This window comes from Mytilus trossulus, chromosome 2, assembly GCF_036588685.1.
Source record: "Mytilus trossulus isolate FHL-02 chromosome 2, PNRI_Mtr1.1.1.hap1, whole genome shotgun sequence".
Lineage (NCBI taxonomy): Eukaryota > Metazoa > Mollusca > Bivalvia > Mytilida > Mytilidae > Mytilus > Mytilus trossulus.
In genome coordinates this window covers 13091502-13118101 of record NC_086374.1, presented here as the reverse complement: position 1 = coordinate 13118101, position 26600 = coordinate 13091502, and the positions used below count along the sequence as shown (strand labels likewise).

General features: G+C 31.7%; 1 protein-coding gene across 4 annotated transcripts; it reads left to right on the top strand.

The window, feature by feature from the left end:
- Positions 1–7051: 7051 nt before the first annotated feature.
- On the top strand, positions 7052–18831 carry LOC134706525 (protein piccolo-like). 4 transcript variants are annotated; one of them, XM_063565543.1, is made up of 5 exons: positions 7052–7166; positions 10310–10376; positions 13100–13255; positions 14962–17040; positions 17751–18831. In XM_063565543.1, exons 2-5 carry the CDS (start codon positions 10316–10318, stop codon positions 18767–18769), a joined length of 3315 nt encoding a protein of 1104 aa, XP_063421613.1. In that variant the 5' UTR covers positions 7052–7166; positions 10310–10315; the 3' UTR covers positions 18770–18831. The 4 variants fall into 4 exon arrangements, with proteins under 4 accessions (XP_063421613.1, XP_063421611.1, XP_063421615.1 ...); XM_063565541.1 differs by lacking the exon at positions 7052–7166 and adding an exon at positions 7220–7401; XM_063565542.1 differs by lacking the exon at positions 7052–7166 and adding an exon at positions 7463–7547.
- Positions 18832–26600: the final 7769 nt, after the last annotated feature.

Genomic DNA, 26600 nt, shown 5'->3' with positions numbered 1-26600 from the left:
ATATGAATACTAATAGATGTGCATTGTTAATTAATACAATGCATACATAGAATGTGAGTTGTGTTTTTTTCTTGTAGCTTGAAACGGTTATAAACAATTGGTATGCAACTTCAGTGGGTTATAGTCATTTGTTTTGTAGCTTTAGAGGGTTATATATATATTTGTTATGTAGCTCCAAAGGTTTAAAGCTTCAATGGGCAATATAAATGTGTTATGCAGCAGCTTTAGAGCATGAGAGGTTTTTGCTATGTAGCTTCGAATAGTTAGCTTAAAAGTTTGCAAGAAATTGCTTGAAATATTCAAGTTTCCAAAAATTCTTTAAATAATTGCTTCTATTTCAGAACATAGTATTATTTTTATTTTATAGGTTTGGGTCCTGGATATGGAATGGATACACATGTTGGCCTCGGCGCAAGCGTACCTTCTACATCAGGAACCTCAAATGACCTATTTTTGAAATATGTCAAATTGATTCTAGCACGTATTCAGAGATTAGAACGACAACAGCAACAGTCAAAAAAGCAAAGTAGCGGTGGTTGGTTCGGCTCAGGAAATAGTCTACAAAATGCTATGGTTATGGAACATTTGTTCAAGTGATCACGCATGCCGTTAAGTTGCGAAAGGATATGAAATCGATGGATAGGGTTATGTATATTCGTGAAATTATCAGTAGCAAAGACATTTTCAACTGACGTTTTAAACTATATTACACAAAAATGATTTCGTTTGTTTGACATGAATTTAGATGACAGTTTTAGCCCATCTTAGTACGGCGAACTCTACTTATATTGGACAACTTCACATGACCTTGTAAATCTGTTTGAAAATATTTGTTTGTATGCTTCTATTCATTACATGATAGAAATGAGATTGTAAATTGAAATTGCAAAAATAAATCATTTTACATTATCTGAATTGAAGTTCATTGTGTTGATAGCTAGCATTTTATTTTTACTCTACTCGAAACAGGAAAGAAATGCACTGGAACTCATCGTTTTATACTTATTCATGAGTCTTGCACACAGATAGTTATTCTATATATTATCATTGTCTAATTTGCGTGTGCATGTTTTCAAAAGCTAACATGGCGTTAGATTTATGGTTATGTTTTTATGTATCATGCAATTTTACATATTGAATTTGGCAACTTAACTGCGAGTGACCTAAAAGAAAACCAAAGTGCCTTCATCATATGACATCGCGAAAACAATTAAATATTGTACCCATATAGGACAGAACTGAAAATTAGTTGCCTTCTTTTGCGGTATGTATAATTATTGCTATACATTTTTCCTATTATGCACTGTATTTATATGTGTATTATATATCTTATAGCACAGCACTTAAACCTTACTATCAAAATTATTATGTATAATAACATGTCTTCATATTCAATATTACTACTTCAAGAATGCAAGCTTTGATACCAATAAGTATATTTCCAATTGGTATCTTCTTTCAATATCTATTTCCAAGCTTTTTTTACATTTTTATTTTTTATAATTTCTTCACAGGAATACATGGGTCACATTTGCATGGAGGAGCTGGTAATTCTGATGAAATGCTGCGATACGTTCAAGTCATCCTTGCCCGGCTAGCCAATCTTGAGAAACAACAAGCACAACAAAATACACAATCAAATAATGGACTTTTTGGAGGAAACTCTGGTTTATCTAATTACATATTGTATGAATCACTGTTTTAGGACTACAGGATTTGATTAAATAAGCAGAAAATATATTGAAAACTCGTTTGTTAAATATTGAACAGTATTGTCTTGTAAAGTATAATATATTTATTTTTTGTAAAAAAAACTTGTATTGTATATGGAATACATTAAAATAAGTGTTATTATAATTTTGTACGTTTTTGTATTGATATTTATTGGGAATTTACTTGACTGAAGTTTTTCTTCTGGGTTACAGACAAAGATCATATACCTGTGCTCTCAATCTAAGCCTGACAATATACAACTGACCACACACAACCGACTCCACGAAACGGTAGAGGTATGACATGAAACAAGTAGAACAATTATTACTTTAAACCAGTTCTCATGAATATTTTGGAAGAGTTCTGTTTCAGCTGCACACATCTTTTAACGAAATAAATACAGTGAGCTTGTACAAATGTAACGTGTGAAATTTTTCGCCATATGATGGCGTAGAGGTATTTCCGTTTCTAAAGATATAAGAAGATGTTGTATGAGTGCCATTGAGACAATTCTCCATTCAAGCCGTGACCAACACCGAACAGAAAGCTATAAAGGACCCTGCAATGAAAAGTGTAAAACCATTGAAATGGGAAAACTAACAGTCTAAAGATATAAGCAGATGACTAATGAGTACCAAGGAGACAACTCTCCTTCCAAGGCACAATTTATAAAAGTAAACTATTATAGTTCAAAGTACGGCCTTCAACACGCAGCTTTGCCTCACACCGAACAGCAAGCTATAAAGGGCCCCAAAATATTACTAGTGTAAAACCGTTTAAATCCATTCAAACAGTAAAACAAACAGTCTAGTTTATATAAAAAACGAGAAACGTGACACACTTATGAACCACATCAACAAACAACAACTACCGAACATTTGATTCCTGACTAAGGGCAGGTGCAAACAAAAATAGCGGGCGGCAACGTTTTAATAAGTACCAACATTGAACCTTATCTGAAACAAAAGTGTAACATCACAAAATTAATAAATAGACACACTATAAAATATCAATTGCAATGGCTTAACTCAATCAAAAGACATATTAACACAAGTGATCATACACTGAACGAATAAATTTGATCTCTGATACACTGTAAATACAAAATCAACAAAATTAGGGGTTAATACTTAAAGTAACAGTAACAATAACCGATGTTTAATGATAAACAATTTCAGAAAAACAACAATAACCTTGTACAAAAATCCGCCAATTACAATAATATACACAGGTAAATAAAGAAATATTTTGTTGTTAGTAGAGTTTTAATAGAGAGGAAATTGTTCTTACAAAATAAATAATTTTGTAGGTATTTGTTTTTGTATTTGTTGTAGTTCAGTGTTTCCGTTGTTTCCCTTATATGGTTGATGTGATTCCTTCGGTTTTAGTTTTAATCCGGATTTGTTTTCGCTTAATATATTTATGACTATTGAACAGGGTATACTACTGTTGCTGTTATAACTTTAATGAGAAATGTGAAGTTGGCATTGAAAATTGATATCGTCACATATAATTTAGTTGGAATTCGTTTACCTGTCACATTTTAGTTTAAAAAGTATTCATAATTGTTATGTTTCATTGGGCAAATGAGACTAGAGCGCACATTAAAAGTTATATACTCAAAATATCTAAAAATGAAATCAAGAAACTTTTTAATAAGCTTTTTCTTAGTCATTGAGTATTTTCTGTATATATTCTGCTTCAATATAAAAACAAAACATGATGTTCATAACTAGTACCTTTTGGAATACCGAAGACTGTTGAAATATTAATCCACCAAAATTAATAAATATGTTGTCGGACAAAATGGCAGCCTTTTTGTTTATGTGTTGAAATCAATGTTGTTCTTCACATAGTATGATTTGGAACAAGATTAAACAAGAAATTGTTTTTTTTTAGTTAAGATTTTTTGTAAATACACTCATCGTAGAAACCAGGATTGAACTTTTGTATTTGCGCCAGACGGTAGTTTAGTTTACAAAAGACTCATCAGTGACGCTCGATTAAGAAAAAGGTAAAAAGCCAAATTAGGTACGAAGTTGAATATCATTAAAGACCAACAATTCCGATACGTTTTGAGGTGAGGAAATCTATTCCTGAGGCGACCCGGATAGAGTTTAGTCTTTTATGAAGTTAAAGGTATCAATATAGAGATGATATAGTTGCTATCGTTCTCTCTGATGGTAATATCAAATGGAGAAAAAAACATCTCATCTTTGAACGAATGGCAAAATTGTTGCAAATTCAAGGTTCATTAGTTTGACAATCTAAATACGTGATTTTTTTCATATAAAAGCAATGCATATGATGTTTTACAGGCTTCAAAAACAACGTATAAGTCTCGACGAGACGATAAACCATCCACAACATCGGTCTTCTTAATTATGACCATGATACATTGTACACTAATTGTACGACTGATCTGTTAAACTTGTATACAGTTTATTTTAATTGTTTAAAGCGGTCGACCAACTGATTGACTGAAGATTTGAAAATTGTGTGCACTGATGAATGGATTCGATTATGAAAATGATATTTTTCAACCTTCTTATTTATTTTAAGCTTGACTTATAGTATAATCAGTCGTGATTTCGTCAGGTTATCTGTTCATTGACTCAATTCTTTTGATCCTCGATTCTGATTTTCTCAACCAAAAAAACCAAAAACGGTTGATAAAAAAAGAACAAAACCTAAAGGTTTCACAAATCACACTGATATAGATTTTTTTTGACTTTTCAGCGGCTATTTATGACAACATTTGTAAGGAATAGAGGAATGTTCTTGCTACTATTTAAGTTTTGTTCACGATGGTCTCATCAGCCCAATGGTCAACACTTCGGTGTTGACATGAATATCAATAATGTGATAATTTTTATAAATTTCCTGTTTACAAAACTTTGAATTTTTTTGAAAAACTAAGAATCTTTTTATACCGGCAAATATTACCTAAGCCGTATTTGTAACAACTTTTTAGAATTTTGGATCCTCAATTCTCTTCAACTTTGTACTTGTTTGGTTTTATAAATATTTTATTATGAATGTCACTAATAAGTCTTATGTAGACGAAACGCGCGTCTGGCGTACTAAATTATAATCCTGGTACCTTTGATAGCTTTTTATGATACATATACAATAATGAATATTCAACGAAGAATCATTTTTCGATTTTACCAGTACATTAAAGGTTTTTTTTTACAATTGAAAGATATTGTAATGGATAAAACATCTTAAATGATTTGGTCGGTAAAATACGAGAGAGATACAGCAGGGCATTCAAACACAATTAGTCGATAAAACCATGACGAATAGAAAAGAAAAAGAGATATACAACAGACTCATAACACACTACAATGAAATAAAGATAGACCAACATAACGCCAACCATATAATTTGAGGTAACCAAGCTGCCCTGAGAGGATAAGTAATGCTTGTTTCTTACAGGTGATGTCGTTTTGCACATGAATTATGAAAAGAAAAGACGTACTTCACAAGACTGTACACAGTAGTAATTTTTTGCAGCGTTATATCGTCAATTCAACCAGGAGAATATAGTGCGAGTAAAATATATGATCTGTTAGAATATACAGAATAATTTTGCAAAATATATCCATACAGATTGAACGATATGAACCTCAACAGAAAGCGGATTTTATGAAGCAATAAATGAGGGATGGGAAACATGATTGAAATATACCCTTGGTCATTGTTAACATAGATTTTGAAATCTACACACCTTGGGTCATTAACTCATTTATAAGAAGAAACACTCTATCCTGGAAATTAGGATATAAATACCATCCTTAAAATAGAGCACTAACTAGAAAGAAATGTCACATATGCATAAAATGCAGGGAATGTTGTTACTTATAAATGGAAAGTTTACAATATGAAAATGGAAGACCCAATCAACAGTCTATAACTTTTAAATCGTTTAGTGATAGTATGTCATTTGTATCATGGAATATTTTTTTCATTATTCTGTAAAAGCTCTATATGAAATATTTATCACGCGAACAAATGGAAAAAATCCAAAAGAATAGCAGCATAGCTTGGTCCCTGTCTGGTAAAAAAACCCAAATAATTATATGTTGTCTTAAAAAAAAGTATCTTGATAATGTCAGTTATATCTATTTGCCTTTTGTTACTTTATAAATACTCCCTAAACATAAATAAACATAAAGGTAAAAGTAAGTACATCGGTGTTCGAAAAAGTAATACATTCTTAGAGGAAAAACCAAATCCAGGTTACAAAGCAAGTTAGGAGAGTCCATCATCACTGCAGCGCTTGCTTTTGCTAGCAAATATTAAAACTTTGATTTACTAAAACGTTACTTCTTTAATTAAGTCCTGTGCAGATGAAAAGAATGGAATCGGTTTGTGATTTTTTTTAATTTCATCTTTTAAAGGGGCATTAGCTGTCCAATTCATAGTCATCGATTTGACCCAAATTCTCAGATTTGATTTATAAAATGTAAAACATTTATCCACACTATCAAAAGTCTAAAATAAACAGTTTACAGAGCATGGGATAGATCAAATATAGGTTCGTTTCGTAGGTATTTTGGTCCAGACGCCATCTAATTAACTATCGATTTGACCTCAGATGACCATGTAAGCGATGTAAACATAAATAAAGATATGAATAGATTAAGCCGACACATGCAATTGGATTTTTATAGGTCTGTTTGATTTTATTTTATTGATTAAAAAAATATGTTTCTCATTGCTTTTAACCGTATAAGAATGATTTTATGTGCATCTAATTAGTAATCAAATGATTTACCGTAGTTTCACTTTCATTGTTGACATTCTTTTTCTTTAAATAACCAGTACAATACATGCGTTGTCAATCTGTAGCTAGGGGTTAAATTGAAGTTCACATGAATACGGATTTAAACAGGTCGACTCATTCACTTGCAAGTGAAAACCTAATTATCAATGTTTCTTAGCGTAATTTGACAGAATTGAACCTTTTTGGCTGCAAAAAGCAAATGGTTATTTCACTATTTCACTTTCATTATTGATTGAACAAATAAAAATCAAACTTTAGATTTTTTATATATCACGTAGCTAGTGCCCCTTTAACATTACAGTTAGTGTAATTTAAATTTTTAAAAATTCGTACCAAGTAAACAGTTAACAACATTACAGCAAAACACAAAGCACAGAAATCATGTACATATATATCACTAAAACCCTAATAAAATATGAGTTACGAAGCAGTGTAAAAATTTGCATTCTCATTTATGTATATATCATGAGTTCATGTTAACAAATAACGTAAATATTCATTACGAAACCACAATTTTTGCAGAAATGAAATTTAAAAATAATTAGAATACGCACATGTTAAAAAAACAAAGATACGTGTCAATGTAGCAACTGGGAAAACATAAAAATTATGCATAGTTAAACTTCATTGTTTAGAAAAGTCTTGCAGTCTTATTCATCATGTAAGTTAATTAAAATTATTAATTACTTTAATTGTTATGCATGACACGATTTAAATTTGACATATGCGACCATTTTGTTTAAACTATTGTGATATGTTAAAGCTTCAATTCAGCCTTGTGTTTGTGATTTTTCCTTTTTGCTTAATTTGAAGTCGATATTTAAACTCAGGAATACTATGTGTAAATATACCATCTGAAATTTCTTTAATTTTCTGTACCCGGATTCATTTAGCACGTAAGTATCATTTAACTGAGGAATTACGTCATATTGTCATCAGAAGTGATGAATTTGAACGAAATGCATGTTTTTTTTTACCATAATCATTGTTGCAGAAAGACGACGAAAGACTTGTATCCTGTTAATATATAAAAGAAGATGTGGTATGATTAACAACTTTTATGTTACCATTATTAATTATACATGGTTACAAACGACAGTGCAGCATGTCTGAATCTTATATCCGTTACATACCAAAGACACGCTAAATTAGGATATAATTTTCAGATAGTTTGTCTCTTAAACCTTCAGTATATGATTGTTTTTATCTGTTAGAATGAAAAAAAGATGTGAATACCAAGCTGGAGGCGGATGATAAAAGGATTTTCACAAAATACGCTGATTCAAACAACGAAATATTAGTGGAAAAAAATTAGAACAATTTCGTGTACATTCAATTTTCATATATCTAACTGACCGTTGTCATCAGGTTTTCTACACTTTCCATTTGTTGTATCTTCAATTGTTAAAGTGGCTAGTAAAGAGTTTGACACACGATTACTTGAAAAGACTGTATGCTACATTTTGAATGTCATTGTGTTTATATTCTGTTTGGTTGCTGTGTCGTTGTCGTATAATTGATATCGACCTTTTCATATCAGATGAAACATACGTTTTTTTTAAATAGTGTCTGCTCTGCAATATGTTACTTGTACAGTGATTTAGAAAAAAGTCGTAATGAAATTAAAAGATAACCTATTTTTTCATACTCCAATGTGTCAGAAACCATGAGGACAATCTTTAAACGGTACACGTAAAATCTGCTTTAAACTAGGTTTAATCAAACATTGTCAGCATAAGAAAATGCTTGTAATAGGTAACTAATATGACAGTTGTTATCTATTTGTTTGATGTGTTTGACTTTTGATTTTTTCATCTGCCATTTGCTGAGGGACTTTGCGTGTAGAAATTGTCTCGATGTCTGGTTTTTAAATTTTACTTTTTTCTTCATCTGCGGATAACATCTACACGTATCCACAGACGCCAAATGTCAAGTCTATCACAGATATACAAGTAGTAAATTAATATTAATCAAATGTGTTAACTATGTATGGTGTGTTCATCATCCTAATTAGTTTGTCTCTCAGAAGAGTATAACCACAATAGCGACATCGCGGGGATTCCCCATCCCATTAACAGCCCAATCATGATAATTTAACACAATGACACACTCAATAAAACTGATGATCTATTTAGGAGTTTTTGCCCTTTTTCAAACTTTTGATAGATTATGCTTTTAAACCACTTATTCTGAGTTGACCTCATTCTTGACCTCAAATGTACCTGACTAAGACTATTTGAAATAAAGAAGCATATTGTGTGCACAAGAAAATCAGTTAATTAATACAAATTCATCTCTTTAATATTTTAAATATTTAAATTGACATTAATACGTGATATGAAAACATGAAAATATTTTTAATGAATGAAATTAAGACGTGACCTATTGGTATATTGTGCCAAATGTAAATTCTAGTATCTGATTCTTTAATTGTTCACTTTGTTCATAAACATATATATATATAATGATTTTCACATGTCACTTTTAAACTATTCACTTATTTTATACTGCAGTTGGAACTGTTTGTTAAATGTCAATTTTGTGCCATACTACTTTTCATAACAATATTGGGTTTCTTTATTAGGGATGGAAGAAATTTATTTTTGTTCAAATGTTCAATTATATTATTGTAGCAAATGTAAGCTGCAGTACATACACAATAGCAGGTTAATGTTTTAAAATTGTTTTTCTTCATATAGAAAACGTTGAAACTAGCTAGGGCAAGGTTTACAGAACCCTTCTACAGAATAGTGCCGGATAATGAATTATTTACATAAATTCTGAATAAAGGAAGTTAGTGACAGAAGTTTCCTGTTATGTTTTGTTTTCTTAGAACGTTTATGATAATTGATTATAGGTCCATGTTATAAATGTATTTGTTCACAATTACAGAAATTGGATATTTCTTATTGTATTTTGAAAAAAATATACACTGACAAAGTCCATTTATTGTACGTCTTTACGATATACACACTCCAACCCACGTTTTATGCGGGGTTCGTGTTGCACCTTTTTTGTTGTGTTTTGTGATCTGTTGTTTCGTTGTTTTTGTTTTTGGCCATAAAATTGCCAGTATGCTTTAGAATTATGAGTTTAAATTTCCTTTTAGTATATTTCGTTTCTCAATAGCAATCATACGACATATTCTTTTTTACATTTAATTGTAAGTCTGCTAAGGTTCGCATGTCTTTGACTCAACTATCATGTTTCATTGGTCAATTGTAAGTTTTTGCCACAGAAAATGTTAAATCATTCTTTTAGTGGTCTTTTGATAATCTTTATATGATAGAATCATCTTAATTACTCAGCTGTAATTCAGTGGTTGTCATTGGTTTATGTGTTACATATTTGTTTTTCGTTCATATTTTTATATAAATAAGGCTCTTAGTTTTCTTGAATTGTTTTATATTGCAATTTCGGGGCCTTTTATAGCTGACTATGCGGTATGGGCTTTGCTTATTGATGAAGGCCGTCCGGTGACCTATAGTTGTTTATTTCTGTGCCGTTTTGGTCTCTTGTGGAGAGTTGTCTTATTGGCAATCAGACCACATCTTCTTTTTTATATTAATACATTATACAGTAATAATCATTTTATTTTAGTGTGACTGTTGAATAGATTGGCAAAATACGAGTTTCTGTATGGAAGCCCTCTTTTGAAGACCAACTAAAACTTTGGACATATTTGTTCAAGGGATGTATTTGTACAAAAAAGTATTTCAAATAATCTTTAACATTGTAATAAAACCGTGCAATGCAAACCATTACACTTTTTTAAAATTTTAAAATGTTATCTCTTTATTGCAGATCGTAATGAACTTCAAGTTCGTGATAGCATGGTCCAGCCTATGGCTACCTCTAACTATAGGACAAGGTAAGACATACGAATAATAAACAGTTTCGTCAATAGGATAAGGGTTTAAGGAACTTATTAAAAGCATTATGGTCGAACGTTTTGATTTTAATGTATACGACCCGCTTGTTTAAGGAATGTGATCTTCAATTGCGTTGTAGACCCCGAGGGTATCACCAGCCCAGTAGTCAACACTTCGGTGTTGACATGAATATCAATAATGTGGTCATTTTAATAAATTTCCTATTACAAAACTTTGATTTTTTTTCCAAAAACTCAGGATTTTCTTATCCCAGGCATAGATTACCTTGGCCGTATTTGGCACAACTTTTCGGAACTTTAGATCCTCAATGCTCTTCAACTTTTTAATTGTTTGGCTTTATAAATATTTTGAGCGTCACTGATGAGTCTTATGTAGGCGAAACGCGCGTCTGGCGTACTAAATTATAATCCTGGTACCGTTGATAACTATGTAGACCACAGGTTTGAAAGACCTTAATAAATTAAACAACCCTTGTGTGTGTATCGGAGATTCGTCTTGGAAAGTAAATTAACAGAGGAAAACTTATTGCTGTCATTTGAGTATGAGTTGGTGCAATATTGAGGATTTCTTATCCCAGGCATAGATAATCTTAGCCGTATTTGGCACAACCTTTTGGAATTCTGTGTCTTCAATGCTCTTCAACTTTGAACTTTCTAACAACTTTGATTTTAGCGTCACCAATGACGCGCGTTTGGCGTATTAATTTAAAAACCTGGTACTTTTGATAACTATAATGACTTAGTTCAATAATTCTAATGACAAACAATGGAAAATAAAATCATTTAGATTGAAAAAACAAAACTCGAAGTCTTAAAGATAAATGTAGTCTGGTCACCCTGAGGAGCTACAATATAGTTATATTTTGTGGACAATAGTTATTATATGACACAGAATAATGTTTTCGTACATCAATTGTAAGGTTTGTTTTGTCACTATTACAGTAATTAGATATCTATAGATTATCGTTGATCATCTCAACGCGTTTGATTTTCTCGCTTGAGCCGGTATGGCGAAAGTGAGAAATAAAATCGAGTTGAGATTACCAGTTATGATAATCTGTTTATCGCTATTTTACCAATGAGGATGTTGTCAGTTTCATGTCAATGTCATTGACAAGTTCTCCCTTAGTTTCAAACAATAATTTTTCATATCTATCGTTCAGGTTTAATCAATCATTAACTACATAAGAAAATGCCTGTACCAAGTAAGGAATATGACAGTTGTTATCCATTCGTTTAATGTGGAGCTAGATATATATCAAATTGTCCCTGATTTCCTCCTTATGGCAAAGCATAAACAAACAATTGTTTAACAAAAAAATGCAATTCTATACATTGTTATTAAAAACAAGTATAACAAGAATGATCAGTACAACTGCAGAAAACGTTATGTAAAATAAATATGATCAAATATCTATCGTGTTACATCATTTTAAAATTGATGGATCTGTTATTTTGTATTTAAACGAGCTAAAATTTATCATATTTTGCAACGATATAGGAAAATATTTCCATGAGGATATCCAAATTACGTTAAGGATTTCTTAAAATTTTTATGTTTTTGTTTAATAAAAAGTAAAATCACAAAAATACTGAACTCAGAGGAAAATCAATTAGGAAAGTCCATAATCACATGGCAAAATCAAATAACAAAACTCATCAAAAACGAATGGACAAGAACTGTTATATTCCAAACTTGGTACAGGCATTTTCAAATGTAGAAAATGGTGGATTAAACCTGGTTCTATAGCGCTAACCCTCTCACTTTAATAACAGTCTCATCAAATTCCGTTATATTTACATGATGCGTTAAATAAACAGTCACAATTAATAAGTATGATATTTCCTTGAACAGCATGTTTGAATGGTAATAACATATTTTAGTGTGGAAATAATGAAACCTTCGGACGTCTTCATATAAAGAACATAATGACATGTTTCAATTATCTGATATTGATTACTTTTTTTCATCATTATTTTAATAGTTCATGTGAATAAAATCTAAAAGAGATGTAAAAGATACCAGAGGGACATTTAAACTCATATTTCGAAAATAAACTGACAACGCCGTTACTCAAACAGAAAATTATCAATAGAAAAACAATAGTACACAACACACAACATAGAAAACAAAAGACTGAGCAAAGCGAACCTCCCCAAATACGGGGGGGGGGGGGGGGCGGGGGATCACTGTTGCTTTGAAAGAGGGGAAGCATGTTCTGCTCCATAATTGGCACCCGTCGTGCCGCTCATGTCCTTACGAACCTAATAATAAGAATAATTCGGTTAAAGAGTACAGGTTTGCAGTTAATACATTATGATCCGTTATCATATGTGAAACAGATTTAACATAACGGTCCACCAACCCATGAAGCACATACTTCAACATTTGATGTGATGATCAAGCCGTTTCGAGCACCGTTCGCAAAACTTTTACATACTATCAAATAAACACCAGCAAGTTCTTTTCATTACACATGTAGCGCTTAGATATAATTTTCAAAACCTTTAGGATTGCAATAGATGACAACCTTTTCTCTATTGATAATATTCTTTCTTGTAAAATAAAGGAAGATAAGATAAGAAAGACAAAGAGAGGAGACAAAAGAACAGGATAAAACAAGTTATAAATTAAACTACAGATTAGGTTCAAGTAGATGAATTAAATAACAATTTATTACATATACGTTTGTTTTGAATAGGATGTCCATACAGCAGAACAGTTGTACCCGGTGATGCGAAGAGGTATATAGAAATGGTACATAATATCGCACATGAACGGCATTGTGCTCCAGGGACTGAGTTTGATCCAACAACTTGTGAATGTTCTCTTCTATCTTCTGGAGCATGGTCACCTGGTAGGTTCTTTCGTTTGATATATAAGTATATTATCCGGGGTTTTCATTTGATATTTAAGTGTTTGATCCGGGGTTGGTTCTTTTTTTGATATATAAGTATTTGATCCGGGGTAGATTCTTCCATTTGATAATTAAGTATTTTATCCGGGGTAGGTTCTTTCATTTGATCCAGGGTTTGCGAAAATAAAAGCGAATATATTTTCTACTAAACCAAGTAAGGAATCAAACAGGTATCATAAAGACAATTGTTATTAAATGGAACATTCTCAGGATTTTAATGGGTTAATCCTTATGTTTTCGGTACAAGCAGATCGAAAGAGAATGTGTTTATCATATCGTTTTAAAAATGTTTATTTTGTAAATATTTAGAATCCAATATATTTCCAGATGAATATACAAATACATAATTTCTCAAAGATGCTTATTTCTGATTCCTTTTCTGTGGTCGGTTTTACTTTTGGTCCAGTTTGGTTTATTAGCTCTTCCGCGTTTTAATAAGGTTTGGTCATTCAAATATTTAGGCTTGGAGATTATCCGACATTAGTTGTCAAATTTGTATCTGGTGAAAACGATTGGTACTTTTAATTTTGTTAGAATACATAGATATATAAATATGTGATATGAATGACATTGAGACAACTTTCCACACACTGTTTGTTTTGTGCAAATAGTCATTTATATCTATTTTAGTTGTTTTGCATGTTCAATAACCGAGTTGCCTTTGTGTTCAAAGAATCATTTTACACGCCATGATTAACATATTTGCGAAAACTGTGTCGTATTGAAAACGTGAATTTAACATTTCATTATAAGAGTAAACAGGAAACAAAATAGTTGTAGATAAAAATACTGGCGAGTCATTACAAGGCCTTATCACCATGCAATGCAAATACTCTATTTTTTTTCTATCTGCATTTTTATTTTCATCTTCACTTGTTTTTATGGTCAGTCAAAACTGAAAGTTATAAGAAATTATAAGGAAGAAAAACACAGTAGATTATTTAGGCAGCATGCATGTTTATTCAAGTATGTTTTTTTTTGGGAGTCAAAAATAAAAACAATCAAAGTTGAGGCTTAAGAAATACCTACATGTAAAATATACTTTCTAGCAATAAATGGTACTAAATTATGAATGTCAGAAATCATATCAACTGTATTTTGATCAGGTAAGTTAAAAGTGATTTGGTACTTTTATGATGACCAACCACTTTCTATTAAACTCTCTCAATTAATAAAAAAAAACAGTTATAAGAAACTAAAATTCAAACTCACCCAGGGAACGTTGATTTTCGATACTTTGTATGTCCCCTTTGGTCATATAGTTCCTAACATATTCAAAATATTCAAACACCATTGTCTTACAAATGCTTGTGTTTGGACGTTTGTTGATGAAGGTAAATACAGAAAAGCGCTTTGAACACGATCTGATAAAGTGTTATTTTTTTTTTATGTCAAACTACTAGGTAGACAACAAGGCAACCAAAAAATAACTTCTTTGGATTATTTTGAGAATGTCATTTCTTGTACAGATTGATGAAAACAGTGTTATTAAACATTCAAAACCAACAAAATTTAAGACTCCGGTTGATTGAAGACACTTTCATGTACGACTTTGAATTTGGTGGCATATTATTAAGTTGTTTTCAATTTTGTTTCAAAATTTGGTAGGATCGTTGTCTTATATACTTGAAATACTTTTATTTAAGGACTGGCATTCATTGACGGATTAGCAACTGCCTACCCTGAGCTTGCAAACATGCCTCTTGATGTCCTTCAAAAAGAACTTTTGCTTCTATCATCACCAACTATGTATCCTATGAATGTAAATACTGTCCCATCTTCATTTCAAAAGCCAACAAGACTGAATAATCAAAGGCAACAGCAAATGTTATCTCCATCATCTCTCAATACTCAGCAAATTTTGGACCTTTTCCAGAATGTTAGACCAGAAGATATTCCACCACATGTGTTAAATGATTTAGAACATCTTATGTTTTTGGAAAATGGTCCTACTGGATCAAACATTTTTCCAACACAGAATGTAGTTACACATTTGCCGAACAGACACAATACTGAGAGAACGTTCATTCCAGCACAAAATGAACATGCGGTTGGAGCATTTAGGAATATGCGTACTCAAAATCAGTTACGAAACCCAGGAAGTCATTCTCAAAATCCTTCCCAAGTAGTGACTACTAAACCAACTCCTACCATCCAAGACATTAAAGATTTAATTGCATCTTTTCAGAATCTTTTGACAAAACCTACATTGCAATCCAATATTAAAACGCCTCTTTCACAAACTCATAGCACACAAAATCCTACAATACAAAAGAAAAATGCCTTAGATAATTTCCAATCATTAGCCAATTCAATATTAAAAGCTTTTCCACCAAAAACATCAAGCCCCACTAGACCTTCTTTACTAGTGAGCCCGGTTGCTTCTCCACCAACTCGCAACCATTCCCCTTCGTCTGTGCCTATTGGAATGAGAACATCACGAACTAAATCGGACACACAAAATACTTTGACAAGAAATTCATTGCGGCAAAATAATATAGATAAGACAGAGAAACTTTCTGAAGCAACACCTCTTGCAAAACAAAGGCAACTACCAAAAGTCAATACACTTCCAAAACAATGGATATACTGGGGAAATGCAGATGGTACAAAAACTAAACCTGCTCTTTATCATCGTTTGGATTCAAAAACAGAAAAAAAGACGGAGAGGCTTTCTGAAGCACCACCTCTTGCAAAACCAAAAGTCAATACACTACCAAAACAGTGGATATACTGGAGTAATGCAGATGGTACAAAAACTAAACCTGCTCTTTATCATCGTTTGGATTCAAAAACAGAAAAAAAGACAGAGAGGCTTTCTGAAGCACCACCACTTGCAAAACAAAAGCAACTACCAAAAGTCAATACACTACCAAAACAGTGGATATACTGGGGAAACGCAGATGGTACAAACACTAAACCTGCTGTTAATCATCTTTTAGATTCAAAAGCAGAAACAATGAAAATGGACCAATCCAAGACGAATATAAAAAGCTCAACTCAAATTGATCGCGTATTATCTGTTCAAAAATTAACAACTCCAGTCATGCAGCCAGTCAATAAGTCTCAGCGTGAATTGTCAAAATATGATACAAAAATACAAAAAACACCCCCACCTACAAAACCGAAACCTGCGTCTCCTTCTGAAGACAAAACACCGAACCCTCAGGAAGAAATGTCAGCCACAAAATTACTTAAAATGATAAAAAAGCAACTGAGAGAAGCTAAAAACACAGGGAAACTTCCCTTTTCCCTTCTTAAAACATTGCTCGAAAAAAGAAGTATGCTAATGAAACAAATAAAAGAAGAAAGAAGAAGTAAGAAAAATAAGAAATCACAGGACCAACCGGAAAGCAAAAAATCAAACAAATTGGTAGACAAACAAGAAAATGAAACAATTAAGTCTAAACCAGTTAATGAACAGAAGTCCCTTGATGTGCTTCAAGAGAAAAAAGAAAATCTAGAAACCATATCCACATCTGAAAAAGATTCTTCTAAGGGTGAAAATCTAAAACAGGTCAATGAACCCAGTACCTCTGAACAAAAACAAATAACAAATCATGATTCCAAGGCTCCGCACACTGGTACAAAAAGCAATGAAAATCAACAAACAGTTCAAAATGTTATTCCAAATTTTTCATTTTCTTCAGGGGCATCGCAACCATCAATACAGGGAACTGATCATAACCGACCTAAAAGCAAACGCAGAAAGTCCAAAACAGCAGGTAAAATAAACAATTTAGATACATCTTTACCTACAACAACAAATGCACCAGAACCAATCAATGACGTACTATTACTTAAACCTTTAAACAAAACAGAACCTATAATACTACAAACAACCTCAACTAGCGAGAACACTGCATATATACATAACAGCACAAAAAGGGAAGCACGCAACAATACAAATATAGAAACTCTCGATGAGACAGAAGCAAACGAGTTTTATATTGTGCATGCACTACGATTACAAAAAAGACAGATGGATGCTGGCTTGCTTCCAAAAACATATACAATAGCAGAGCCGCCTCCAATTCCTCCATTATTAGATACTGATATTAATTATAAAACATTAACATACAATCATGTGAAATCTCATATCACTACACCTGTATATCAAGTATGGACAACGCACGAATTACCTCCTTCGCCTCCACCAAAGTAAAAACAAAAACACCCTAGGAATCCTCTTTTTAATAATTTAATGCAATATAAACATTTTAATCAAATAAATGTACAATTCTGTAAATTAGAATTTATTTAAATAAATATTCAAAAGGCAAACATATAAATTTGTGTTAAAATAATAGCTGTGAATTTCACTTCGAAATTATATGAATAAATCCTTCAATAAACCGACGAAAATAAGAATATAAAAGGAAGTTGGATTCAATTAAAGTTTATGAAGCCAAACTTTTCATTTCCCTTCTTACAGAATTCAGTTACAAACCTGCTCAAAATGGAATATCTTCCCAAAGTTACGATTTGCTAAGTTTATTATCTGGAAAACCTATATTGGAATTGATTCCTAGTAGAAAAGTTAGCACTCCAGTAGAAAAGTCAACACCACAGTTACGAGGATTAGGTCAAACAATACCGAATAACAGTCCTAAGCTTGATTTATTTTCTCGAACAACTAGTACTAAATCTCGTCAGTCAAGTACACAGCTGAATACTCCATTACTTGATCAGGATTTAGCAACGATCACCGCATTCTTAAGAGAAAGAAATGCACTAAAAAGTGTGAACCCAAGAACTGTCAGAAATTCGTATGTAGCGGAATCATATCCGACAACCCTAACAAAGACACCAGAAAAATCCCATGTGAGGACTCTAACATTATCGACAGAGAAACCAAAACCTCTTGTTCAATTAACACAACCAGAGTCTACACAATCCAAATTAAAAACTGTTAGTAAACAACAGGCTGGAAGTTTGCCATCTCTTTCTAAAATAGATGAACAAAAACGACTCATTCTTCAAAAATTAATGCAGAGACTATCAGCATTACAAGCTCAAAGTTCAAACAGTGGGAACGGCGTTTCTATGAACGGACAAAGTGCTGGTAACAACCGACAAAGTGTTAATAACAACGGACAAAGTATTTATAACAACGGACAAAGTTTTAATAACAACGGGCACAGTGTTAATAATAATGGAATGTCCCAACAAAATTCTAATAGTCAATTTAATGGTATGCCAACTTTAAGACAAAGCCCATCAACAGCTGGGCAAGAGTCTTCTAAATCATCGCCATACCATATGATGTTTAGAAGTATTGCCATGAAGGAAGGAGCAAGTGACGCCCAGGAAATAATGCAGGATAGAATGACTGAAATGGGTGTTGCAGGTGTGTTGTCAATGGGTATGCCGATGTCAGCAATGAATTCAGAAGTAAGATCTCAGCTAGGATCCACACTTTTTGAAAATAGTCCAATGGCGTTTTTATTGTAATTATTGTAGTTATTGTTGTTGGATTGAATTAATTTTAAGTACATGTATATTTTGTCTTCTCATATCATCATATCGTTTTTATAAATATAAACAAAATCCAAACAATAAACAATCTTTTCATTTCAACGATAAAAAACACAAGTACAAAACAAGTTCATTATAAATCAAGCACGATTTAGAGCGTGGCATTGTATAAGGGCGCAATTTATGAATTTTGAACCACTTTCTTTTCATTAAAATCAAATGCTATTTTTATTTTACAATTCGCGTATGTTCTATTTATACTGACCGCTATCTTAAGGTCAACAACAATAAGCAAATACTCTGATCTCTACTTTTTGTTACGTCGTCTGTTGGATTTTACTTTATAAACAGGATAAAATTAGGATATGACCGGCCGCTTTTGATAAGAATTATTCAGTAAAGGCTACATTTCGAAGCCAATTCTTTAATATGTCTATGTCAAAAATTAATAAAAGTTTTAAGTAATTTATTGATACGAAATCTTTGAGCTAATAATATACCAGTTATAATATACATAAATTACGTTCATAAAAATCTAATTATGAAGTGTCACTTAAATGTAAATTTCTCTAATTCTTTACCTAGTAAATTCTTTCCTCGACTGATCGGTTCTTTTACAAATAAATGCATGTTTCGTTAATAGCAGTTATTTATTAGTCAAAAATTAATTATGACATCAAATTGTCTCGCTTTCCTCTGAATTTCCTATTGTAACGTCTGTAAGAAGCGATCATGTCCACTGACTGTAATAAAATAAAAACACATTTTGTTTGGCAAACCGGTGAAACAATTTGTCTACATATCATCAAAGAATCATTAGAGAAAAAATGCCCACTACTTAATTTTTCTGAATACAATATAGCAATCATCATTTTTAAAATATTTGACACCATGTCATAGTTTTCTCTTAACTTTGAACTTCAAAACGGTTTGTAGGCAATGCACGGTGTAAGCTGAAAGACATATACTTTATTCCAACTTAACAAGTATTGCGAACGTATATTCTACACGTCTCTATTCTTACTCTGTCATGCTACTTATGGCGATGCTTAAAAGACTTGTAACTCTTTGACTGACTGTCAGGATCTCTGTTATAGGATTATTGCATGAACATTGGTGAAAAAGTCTTGATTTTTGTAATTATATATATACATATATATATATATATATGTTCTATGAGAATAACTATTAATACGGCTTCTTGCATTGACATTTGTGTATCATAGCACAGCTTACAAACTTTTAAAATCATAGATGTGGTACTGATGACGTCATGAATTTGAATCGTTTCTTGCTCTAACTTGCACTAGTCCTGGTTTAATAGGATGTATTATTGTAAGTTGACATTTTGTTGCGGTCTGTAGGATATATATTGCTGCTAAAAATAATCTATTAATGATCAACGTTTTTACCATGATACACACATTCATGTCTCTTTGATACATTTCCCATTTCCATTCTCAATTTTATTCATATTCATAATTGAATTTCTCATTAAAAAAAATTTATAAAAATTTAACAAATCACGTGTTTTTCGAATAACCTTTACGAGATGCACTTATAAAATGATTCAGAGCTAAATCAGATGTGGTTTGAACAATCAAATGTAACAGACCATAACTCAGTAAATTTAATATTATTCTAATGTACATGACAGATATTAATTTTCTAAATGCAATTTATCAATCATCAATGAATTCTTAAAATATTTGACACCATGTCATAGTTTTCTCTTAATTTTGAACTTCAAAACGTTTTGTAAAGGCATTGTACAGTGAAAGTTGAAACATATACCTTACTCATACAATTATTGCGAACAAAGATCCCATTCTGACTCCGTCATGAATATTACATGTATGTCAATGCAAATAACTTGTTTATCATATACATAAATTATTAATATACAGCCCGTGATAAACCTGCACGGATGCTCACATCATCAAAAGACAGTAAAATGAGTTTAATGTATTTGAGTTTTTCACTTTGTCGTTTGACAGAGGGCTGTCCGTTTTTTCTTATTTTCTTTGGAATTCAGTTATTCTTTTTTTGCAACAATGCATATATAAATTCCAACACTCAAGGCCACCCTCCATATCTACTGGTCGTTAAGACCAAGTATTTTAATATCTTTTATAATGAAATTGGAAACATAAATTATTATATCCAAGCAGATTAAATATTCGCATGATAATCTTTTCTTTTCAAACGATATTCATTATAATCTGGCATTACGGTATTTATTTTTTAATTAAACCAATAGCTCATCAATGGTACATTGTTTTGATTCCATATTCGTTTTTCGTATTTAAAAAAAAACACTCATCAGTGACGCTCAATTAGAGTTCGAAATTGAAGAGAATTGAGGACCAAAAGTTATGACGTTATTTATAATAAATATAAGCTAATTGTCAACGTGAATTACCTAAAAATATCTGATAAGGTCGTGTGAAATACATATGCACATGCAAACCATTGTCAGCGAGCTACAGTAGAATAGTTTTGAGCAATAAGGTTTTATGGATTGAAGAACCAAGGATTTTCAAATACTGAGAATGCAAAAAAATTGATATCACGAAAACTAATAATTATAAAAAGCAAACAACAATATGGAACTATCGGCGTCACTATTTGATACAGCTGTGAGGATATTAAAAAAAAAAGATATTTCCAAAGAGATTAAAATGTATGAAAAACACAAGTTTTGATGTTTTGATGTTGACATATTTAGTCAAACATTTACATGTACATACAGTTAACCAATACATGTACTAGTAAAAATATTAATTGCCAACATAAAAAATATAGATATGAAATATGATAAAGCTAATGTCTGAAAACGTAAAAAATGTCAAACAACAGGCCGGAAAAAGACAAATCGTGACAGAATTTGACAAGTCATTAATCACGTGATTAAGCACTGCCCACCATGTATTATGAAGTTCTAAATATGTCTTACTACGTACAAACACAAAAATATTCAATCTAAAAGATTTCTTCCCTACTTTATAATCTTTTTTCATATACCCCTACTGCAACCATATGCGTTAAGAATTAACATAAACAGACAAACACTTTTATAAATTGTAATTTGGATGTAGAGTTTTTCCATTCGCACTCACACCACATGTTCCTATATCTAAAAACAAACGATTGTCTTGCAAAACAGAAACACAGCAACATTTTCAAAGAAAGACTGCATTCTGATGCTTCTGAGTGAAAAGATCAAACTGCCGATTGAATAGTCACAATTAGTTTTATGGATAATTAAGTTAAAGTTAAATATCCTAAAAAAACAATATACATTGAATCAAATTGTTCAACCATGACAACAATGTTCCATTCTCAATTTTAAATATGCAAATTTGCATAAGCAGAGAATCAAACTCATGCTTTTGGGATATCGTGACAGTGTCCAACGATCTAGACCACTGAAACACCTAGATTAAACTAAAATTGGGCTTTCGATGGTCCAGTGATACCTTTAAAAAAAATGTCATTGTCAGTTGAATCCAGATGGCCAAGGTTGTAATACAATGACTTTACATGATAAAGCTGACATGAAGATTTTATTGATATTAGATTAGCTGAATTACCTGTCGTAATGGATCGTAAGATGCAATCGCTGGAATGAAGTACGTATATAAAAACAAAAATTATGAAACTAAGTCTAGTTTTAGCTTTGCTCGAGGACAGAAAATACATTAAAAATTAAACCAATGTGTTTCTCTTACAATGAGTATAAACAAATTGTCAGTTTTTTTTAACCTTGCGGAATTGTTTCTGCAGCGCCTGCATACAGAGTATATATCTCCAAATTGATACGATGAACCGGGCTTGTATTTCCTATCATGGTTTTCCAGATAACGGAATACTGCTCAAAAGGACGCTATTAAATCACGAGTTCCAAATGGTGAGGTTAGTTTAAATATATTTTCTTATAGTGGATTGGTAAAACAAGTTTTGCAACTTATATTGATCCCTTTCCACTTTGCGGGTGCGAGTGCTGCATGAGGTTGTTCTTTTTCAAAATCTGTATGGTGTCTTTAACGTGCAAGATATTTGGCTCTCTCTTCACGAGGGTCAGCCATTTAATGTTCAATTCCGCCGGACAATATTCGTTTCCTCAAGACTATACTCGCAAATGGTGTCAAGGGAGATCCAAAAATTCAGTCCCTGAAATTTTCATCCCGGAACGAGAATCGAACCAGGATCCTTTGTGTATGTAGTCCGATGCACTTACCACTACACTGCGGGTCTGGTAATGGTGAAGTTGAAATCATCCCTTCGTAAATTTTACGGACGCCATAATGAGTAGGTTGAAAGTTATGGAATATCTCTTTTACAGGCTATAACAAGCTATAAAAAGTATATAAAAGACGACAAACGTAAAACAATCTAAACTAGAAACTCGAAGAATTGATACATAAACAAAAAAGAAACAAATTAGAAACGAATATGATATGGCATAAAGCAACAATCGACAACCACTGAATTACAGACTAATGAATTTAGACAGTCACATACAAAATACGGCGAGGTTGACTGTCCCTCTGGTATCTTTCATCCCTCTTTTAAACATGTTTGGGGGCGCCCATCTACTGGTGTAGCAGCACAAAATAAGAACAAGTTTTTAAATCTATTCAAAAATTGCTCGTCTCATCGTATCGATGTCAGGGATAAAGAAAAACTGAGAAAGAAAAGACATTTGTATAATCACTTCCCAAAATCCTGTCCTACGGATTAAAAAAAAATATGTATATATTATTGCTACTTAAATTTCTGTTTTATAAGAAATAATTTCTTTAAGAAAACACCTCGCCTTATTAATTTACTACATATTGTTTAAATGAATCATATATAAAGGACCCACAGATCTTTTAGAGAACATACAATCTAAGACTCTTTCATCAAGCAATAGTATTACATTATTTGACCTTTCTTCACTTTATACAAGTATTCCTTATTCCTAATAAAAAGACAAATTGAAAGAGTTTATCCTACTTTGTTTCATCAAAACGAATGGTCAACGTACATACAAGTATCTTGTATTAGGGTAGAATAAATCATACTTTTTAAACAATCAGTCTGCTTCAAACAAAGATTTTCTGAAAATAAAAATTACAACATGCTTGATTTCTTGATTAAAAACATATATAATACGTTTGGATGATGTGTTTTTGAACAAAAAAATCGGCGTTCCAATTAGAAACAACGGTGTCCCTCTACTTGCCGACTTATTTCGTCAATCAAACCAGACTATGATACACGAACTGAAAGAAGTAAGCAGTATCCTTTAACTTTGCTTTCCGCTATACAGATGATGTTCTCTCACTTCAAAGTTTGGTGACTATGTTGAACACATCTATCCAATCGAACTAAAATAAATAAAGGATACAACGAAACAGTTAAGTTTGATTTATATCTTGACTTGAATCTAGAAATTGCATGACAATGTGGGTCGGTTGAAAACAAAACCTTACAACACAAGTGATGTTTGAATTTTCACTTCTATGTAACAACACTCCAGCTGCCCCTGCGCACATAATATATATCCATCCGAATCATGCGATAGTTCAGAGGGCTTCTATTTTCAATCATGATTTCCTCGATTGAGGGGTGCTTCACAAGGATTTTTTTAAACCATGTATTCCAAGTGGTGATGTCGAAATCTTACTTTGATAAATTTTACGAAACTTTTCACGAGTTGGTTTACTGTTTCATTTATGAAATGTTCATTTCACAGATCAGAGTGGTAATGTTCCAAATTTTGTCCCCTTTCCCTGAGTGTGTCCTACCAATTAAGAATGTTATAACATGAGCAACACGATTGGCGCCACATGTTGAGCTGGAGCTGTTGACTCTTCTTGAGCACCTGAGATCATTCCCAGTTTTTTTTTGGAGTATATGATGTTCAGATTTTAGTTTTTTCTGGAGTGGTTTTTGTACTATTGTATGTGTTAAAGCCATGGCGTTTTCAGTTTATTTTCGACTTATAAGTTTAAATTTCCATTTGGTATCATTCGCGTCTTTTACCTCTGAAGTCAAGCAAACACATAAGTAACAAGAGATGCAAAAATAGCATTTTACTTTTTTCTGTTACAAAAAAACCCAACATTTTAACGAATATAATATATATCAATAATTTTCTGTAATGTTATCATAACATATATACGTAAAAAAGGCAATATTATTCATATTGTAACTTAACGTTTTTTTCTGTAATATTGTCTGATTATGTATAAGAAGAAAGACAACTGTAACGTGTTTTACATATAATTCCCACATATAATCATGACAAAACTAAAATCTATCAAAACTTTAAATAACTATGATGATTCTTTTATACTTTACACAACTTGTTTTAATATATATTTTGGTTACATATTTTGGTGATATGCTGCGAATTGAAAACCGTCAAAAAATCAAAAAAAATTACTGTATAGTATTAAGTTATAATTATTGAGTTATTGTAAACAACAAATATATGAAAAAGTGTTTTTACATCATCATTAGAAAAAAAGGACATGACCGTTCATACAATAATAAAGAAATTTGACAAACCACTTGTCTAGATCTGTTATCGACTGAACAAGTTTCTACCAAAATCTAATTTTGAGAGTGGAAAAATCTTTTAAATTTACCACACATCAATAAATAATTTGTTATTTTCACTACTAAATATTTTTGACTGTCAACATTCCAAATTTCTTTAAGTTTTTGGAATCAACAGAAATTTTTAGTGAATGCTCCCTTTTTCCACAGTATTTGAAGTTTTATATTTACAAATTAAAGACACTATAAATTTTACGACCGAAAAGCTTCATGGAAACACATTCATGTATAACCTGCTATTATTTTCGAGGCGGTTCTCTATTTTGGGATGAAGAATACATTGCCAAAAATATGCATTTTCTCATCCTATTAGACCAGGAGGAATAATGACTCTATATGCTATCTCAGACGCTATAAAAGTATTACACATCAGCATAGTAAGATTAAATTAAGCCTTTTATCACATTTGAAATGTGAAATGAATTTTAGTTGCGAATACCTTTTAACTATAAGGGAAGATATGTTATTCAATGATCAATGTAACTGTTATGAAAAAGTGTTTTTACATCATCATTAGAAAAAAAGGACATGACCGTTCATACAATAATAAAGAAATTTGACAAACCACTTGTCTAGATCTGTTATCGACTGAACAAGTTTCTACCAAAATCTAATTTTGAGAGTGGAAAAATCTTTTAAATTTACCACACATCAATAAATAATTTGTTATTTTCACTACTAAATATTTTTGACTGTCAACATTCCAAATTTCTTTAAGTTTTTGGAATCAACAGAAATTTTTAGTGAATGCTCCCTTTTTCCACAGTATTTGAAGTTTTATATTTACAAATTAAAGACACTATAAATTTTACGACCGAAAAGCTTCATGGAAACAAATTCATGTATAACCTGCTATTATTTTCGAGGCGGTTCTCTATTTTGGGATGAAGAATACATTGCCAAAAATATGCATTTTCTCATCCTATTAGACCAGGAGGAATAATGACTCTATATGCTATCTCAGACGCTATAAAAGTATTACACATCAGCATAGTAAGATTAAATTAAGCCTTTTATCACATTTGAAATGTGAAATGAATTTTAGTTGCGAATACCTTTTAACTATAAGGGAAGATATGTTATTCAATGATCAATGTAACTGTTTTGTCCAGTATATGCTAATTTCAATTCAAAGGAAACAAATATCATAGCAACCAGACTTTTATGCAAATTATTGAACGAGAGATGTTTTAGT